The sequence below is a fragment of the Triticum urartu genome, chromosome 6 (genome assembly GCF_003073215.2).
Source record: "Triticum urartu cultivar G1812 chromosome 6, Tu2.1, whole genome shotgun sequence".
Classification (NCBI taxonomy): Eukaryota; Viridiplantae; Streptophyta; class Magnoliopsida; order Poales; family Poaceae; genus Triticum; species Triticum urartu.
In genome coordinates this window covers 20,224,408-20,230,407 of record NC_053027.1, presented here as the reverse complement: position 1 = coordinate 20,230,407, position 6,000 = coordinate 20,224,408, and the positions used below count along the sequence as shown (strand labels likewise).

At 62.4% G+C, this 6,000-nt stretch overlaps 1 protein-coding gene across 1 annotated transcript; it reads left to right on the top strand.

Annotated features, from left to right (window-relative positions):
- Window positions 1-308: 308 nt before the first annotated feature.
- Window positions 309-4,034, top strand: LOC125516211 (phytosulfokine receptor 1-like). Its single transcript, XM_048681697.1, has one exon. The coding sequence runs from the start codon at window positions 637-639 to the stop codon at window positions 3,877-3,879; it is 3,243 nt and encodes a 1,080-aa protein (XP_048537654.1). The 5' UTR covers window positions 309-636; the 3' UTR covers window positions 3,880-4,034.
- The last annotated feature ends 1,966 nt before the right edge of the window (window positions 4,035-6,000 follow it).

The window sequence follows — 6,000 nt, the reverse complement described above, 5'->3', positions numbered from 1 at the left end:
TCTGAAGCTGGCTCTTGATGTCAGTCAGTAATTCTCATGAAATATTCACCTTGTTTCAAAGCTCATTCTGACTTGTGACAGTGCTGTGATTAGCACTGATCACTTAGGTAAATCCTCTGTGTTCATTTGCGTGCGTGATCTCACGATTGGAGCTGGGGGCGCCACGTGTCAGCCATCCACGAGCCGTTGACCTCGCTCCTGTCCCGCCTGCCCACCTCCCCTACCTGACCTGGCCGCCATTAAAGTAAGCAATCAAGCTCCTCATCCACTGTGATCAGAAAGGAACCATGAAAATGACGCAGCACAAAACAATGCCCCCGATCTAGTCTAAAGTCTAAACATACTGGCTGGCTAGTAGTTAGTGTAGGTGTATATATACATATATATACACATGAATCCACCTACATCCAGGAATTCCATTTAATCAGGGGAAGACGACGACGAAGAAGAAGAGGAGGAGGAAGAGGAAGCAAGGTTGGTTAGTTAGCCAAGAGTCAAACCCCGCCGCTGAGTCTGACAGACAAGCTTGGATAGTTAGCTACAGCTGATCAGCAATCTCCATCCTTCGACGACAAGGAGGTTTGCTTCGATCGATCCACCGATGTGGGTTCTTGAATGAGCGATCGTTAGCTGGGAATGGCGGGACGAGGTAGACTGGCGGCGGTGGCGGCGCTGCTGCTGCCGGTGGTTGTGCTGCTGTCGCGGTGCCGGAGCGGCGCGGCGCAGTCCTCGCCGCGGTGCGGGGCCGGTGACCTTGCCGCGCTCAGAGGGTTCTCGGCCGGTCTTGATGCCACTGTGGATGGGTGGCCGGCCGTTCCTGACGATGACAACGGCTGCTGCGCGTGGCCCGGCGTGGTCTGCGGCCGCGCGGGCGTCGTCGTCGGGGTGGTGCTGCCGAACCGGACGCTGCGGGGGGAGGTGGCCGCGTCGCTCGCCGGGCTCACGGCGCTCCGCGTGCTCAACCTGTCCGGCAACGCGCTGCGGGGCGCGCTCCCGCCCGGGCTCCTCCGGCTCCGCCGCCTCGAGGTGCTCGACGTCAGCTCCAACGCGCTCGCCGGCGCGATCGGGCTCGGGCTCGAGCTCCCGGCGGCGCGGGTGTTCAACGTGTCCTACAACGCGTTCAACGGCAGCCACCCGGTGCTCGCCGGCGCCGTGAACCTCACGGCGTACGACGCGTCTGGCAACGGCTTCGAGGGGCCCCTGGACGCCGCCGCGGTCTGCGCGTCGCCGCCGGGGCTGCGGGTGCTGCGGCTGTCCATGAACAGGCTCTCCGGCGACTTCCCTGTCGGGTTCGGCCAATGCCGGTCGCTCCTCGACCTCTCGCTCGACGGCAACGGCATCACCGGCGCCCTCCCCGATGACCTCTTCGCCGCCACGTCGCTGCGGTACCTCTCCCTCCACACCAACTCCCTCTCCGGCGAGATCCCGCCGGGGCTCCGCAACCTCACCGGCCTCGTCCACCTCGACCTCTCCTTCAACGCATTCTCCGGTGCGCTGCCCGAGGCGTTCGACGCGCTCGCCGGCACGCTCCAGGAGCTCTCCGCGCCGAGCAACCTGCTCACCGGTGGCCTTCCCGCCACGCTCTCGCTGTGCGTGAACCTTCGCGTCCTCAACCTCCGCAACAACACGCTCACCGGCGCCATTGGCCTCGACTTCCGCGCCGTCAATAGCCTCGTCTACCTCGACCTGGGCGTCAACAAGTTCACGGGCATCATCCCGGCGAGCCTCCCCGCGTGCGCCGGCATGACGGCGCTCAACCTCGGCCGAAACCTCCTCACCGGCGAGATACCGCCGTCGTTCGCCGCGTTCCCGTCGCTCTCCTTCCTGTCCCTCACCGGCAACGGCTTCTCCAACGTCACGTCGGCGTTGAGGATACTACAGCGCTTGCCCAACCTGACGAGCCTCGTGCTCACCAAGAACTTCCGCGGCGGCGAGGCGATGCCAGAGGACGGCATCGATGGGTTCGCCAAGATGGAGGTGCTCGTCATTGCCAACTGCGAGCTCACCGGCGCGATCCCGGCGTGGCTCGCTGGGCTGCGGAAGCTCAAGGTGCTCGACATCTCGTGGAACCGGCTCGCCGGCCCGATCCCGCCGCTGCTCGGCGAGCTCGACCGCCTCTTCTACCTCGACATATCGAACAACTCGCTGCAGGGGGAGATCCCGGCCAGCCTGACGCGGATGCCGGCGCTGCTGGCCGGCGGCGGCAATGGCGGCGGCGACGGCGACGACGAGAAGGTGCAGGACTTCCCGTTCTTTATGCGCCGGAACGTGTCGGCGAAAGGACGGCAGTATAACCAGGTGAGCAGCTTCCCGGCGTCGCTCGTGCTGGGGCGGAACAACCTCACCGGTGGCGTGCCGGCGGCTCTGGGGGCTCTGGCCAGATTGCACATCGTCGACCTGAGCTGGAACGGCTTCTCGGGGGCCATCCCACCGGAGCTGTCGGGGATGACGAGCCTCGAGTCCCTCGACGTGTCGCACAACGCGCTCTCCGGCGCCATCCCGGCGTCGCTGACGCGGCTCAGCTTCCTCTCCCACTTCGCCGTCGCGTACAACAACCTCTCCGGCGAGATCCCCATTGGCGGCCAGTTCTTCACCTTCTCCAGCGCGGACTTCGCGGGGAACCCGCTCCTGTGCGGTTTCCACGTGGGACGGAAGTGCGACAGGAAGGGGGTTGATCCGGCCACGGACGGCAGCACGACAGGGAGCAATGACGGCCGAAGGAGCGCCGCCAGCGCCGGCGTCGTGGCGGCGATATGCGTCGGCACAACGCTGCTGGTCGCCGTGGGCCTCGCCGTGACGTGGCGGACGTGGTCGAGGCGGCGGCAGGAGGACAACGCCTGCAGGGTGGCCGCCGGTGACGACGAGGAAAGCACCGACTCGTCCGCGGCGAGGTCGTCGACGCTGGTGCTCCTCTTCCCCGGCGACGAAGAAGAGGAGCAGACGACGGCGGTGATCACGCTTGACGAGGTGGTGAAGGCGACGGGGGACTTCGACGAGACCCGCATCGTGGGGTGCGGCGGGTTCGGCATGGTGTACCGCGCGACGCTGGCGGACGGGCTTGACGTCGCCGTGAAGCGCCTCTCCGGCGACTTCCACCAGATGGAGCGCGAGTTCCGTGCGGAGGTGGAGGCGCTCTCCCGCGTGCGCCACCGCAACCTCGTCGCCCTGCGCGGCTACTGCCGCCTCGGCAAGGACGTGCGCCTCCTCATCTACCCGTACATGGAGAACGGCAGCCTGGACCACTGGCTCCACGAGCGCGCGGACGCCGGCAAGGACGCCCTGCCATGGCCGGCGCGGCTGGGGATCGCGCGGGGCGCGGCGCGCGGGCTGGCGCACCTGCACGGCGGCGGGGGCGGCGCGCGGGTGATGCACCGGGACGTGAAGTCGAGCAACATCCTGCTGGACGCGGCGATGGAGGCGCGGCTGGGGGACTTCGGGCTGGCGCGGCTGGCGCGCGGGAGCGACGACACGCACGTGACCACGGACCTGGTGGGCACGCTGGGGTACATCCCGCCGGAGTACGGGCACTCGCCGGCGGCCACGTACCGGGGCGACGTGTACAGCATGGGGGTGGTGCTGGTGGAGCTGGTGACGGGGCGGCGGCCCGTGGACATGGCGGCGCGGCTCGGCGCGCGGGACGTGACGGCGTGGGCGGTGCGGCTGCGGCGGGAGGGGCGGGGCCACGAGGCCGTGGACGCCGCCGTGTCGGGGCGGCAGCGGCACCGGGAGGAGGCGGCGAGGGTGCTGGAGCTGGCGTGCGCCTGCGTCAGCGAGGACCCCAAGGCGAGGCCCACGGCGCAGCAGCTCGTCGAGCGGCTCGACGCCATCGCCGCCGCCGGCGCCGCCCCGGAGATTCGCTCCGGCACGGTAGATAACTGAAGCTTGTGTAGATAACTGAATCCATACTACAGTAGCTAGCTGTGACAGTAACATCTCGTGTAAATTTTGACAAGAGTTGATTCGTGTATACAGATTGAATGGATGATGATTAACTCAGCGGGATTGCTAAATCTCAGTCGAAGCTATATTCCTAACATTTTCATGAAGATCTGTATAAAGTTTTCTTTGATTTTTTTATATATGTTCTATAAGTTTATCAAGATTTAGTTAAATCTCGGCCAGCTAAGATCTAGCCACACCCTTAATTCAGAATTTCAACTCTGCACCGCATCCAGGAAGTTAATTTAAATAAAAACAAGCAATACATTTCCCACAAAAAACAAACCAACAAGCAACAATTTTTTGGCCAAAAGGCAAAACATATATACTGCATTTAGTTAACCATAAAAACACAAGCAAATGCAGGGTATATCGACCCCGCACCGATTTCAAAGGGATCATTTGAAGTTTTGATGCCTTTGAAAACATAATTGACAAACTGGTATCTTAAAATAGGTTTTCAATCCATTTTATAAATAAAGCAACAACTAAAGAATTAGCCACGGCACCTAAAACAACTGATTTTGTCATAATGGACGTACTGGACGCTGCCCACCGGTGTCTCATGGAAGCCCTTTGAATGGATGATGATTAACTCATCGGCATTGCCAAATCTCAGTCGATGAAGTTTTATATGAAGATCTATGAACATTTTTTCTTTATTTATTTTCTTACATGTTCTATCAGTTGACCAAGATTTAATGGCCTACTTCTGTACATCATATATACATACGTTTGTACATGAAAAATACAACACGTAATTTTCACATCACACATGGTATCAGTTTCCGGGTTCTAATTCTAGCCTTTCGCTGTCGCCGCTGCCGCTCACGCGCCACCCGCGCAAGCCGCCGCTCCTCCTATCCCTGCGCGCGTGCACTTTCCCCGATCACCCGCCCCTAGTCGCCCGCCCGCACTTTCCCCGATCGCCCACTAGCCTCGCCAGCCGCCATACCTGATCGCTAGCCCCGCCAGCCACTGCACTCGCACCCGATCACTAGCCCCGCCAGCCGCTGCACGCCGCACCCGATCGCTAGCATCGCCAGCCGCCGCACCCGATCGCTAGTATCGCCGGCTGCCGCCCTCGCATCCGATCGCTAGCCGCATCGCTCCTGCCTGCCTCGCTGCCGAACCCGCCGCATCGCCCGAAGCCGCTGCTGCCGTCGAGCCACCTCATCCTCGCCATGTCGTCTGTCACGTCTTCTGCGTCCACCAACTCCAACCCATTCGCCGACACCAACCCTCCCGACATGAAAGACATCCGCAACCTGAACATCTTCAGCGGGGCCGGTTCGTCTTTCCCAGGCGGACTCCTCCTACTACACGTGGAAGACGTATTTCTCCCTCGTGTTCCGGGAGTATCATCTCATCGACCGCGTGGACGGCACCGTCGACTCCAACCCCCCCTCCCCCGAGTTTCATGACTGGTCCACCATCGACACCACGATCATCCGCTGGTTCTTCCTCACCATCTCGCCGGACCTCTTCCAGACGGTCGTGCAGGACGATGATGATGCCTGCGCCGTGTGGACCAAGCTGAACGGGCTCTTCACCGACAACCAGCTCCAGCGGCACGTTTTTTTGCAGGAAGAGTTTTTTGGGTGTCACCAAAACAAGACCTCCGTCGACAATTATTGTCACCGCATGAATACTTTCGCCGACAAGCTCCGTGATATTGGCACGAAGATCGATGATGACCTCCTCCTCAGCACGCTCACCGCCGGGCTCAACGAGGACTTCGGCAACGCCGCCGCGAACCTCAGCCTCATCCCCAACCCGACCCTTCGCCAAGTTCGTTGCGTACCTCCGCTTGAAGGAGCGGCGGATGAAGCAGGTGAAGGCGCGGGTCATCCACACCGCTCTCGCCGTCGGCACCACCCACGGCGGGCCCTCAGCGCCTCCCGCTGCCCCGGCCACGCCCCCGCTGCCGCGCCACCCGGCGTCCTTCTTGGCGCTGCCACCGTACCCGGCGCCCCAGCAGCCGGGGCTGCTTTTCGCTGCCCTATGGCCCGCCCACCCCTCCCGCCGAACGGCGCCGTGGGGGCCGGTGCCGTGGGAGCC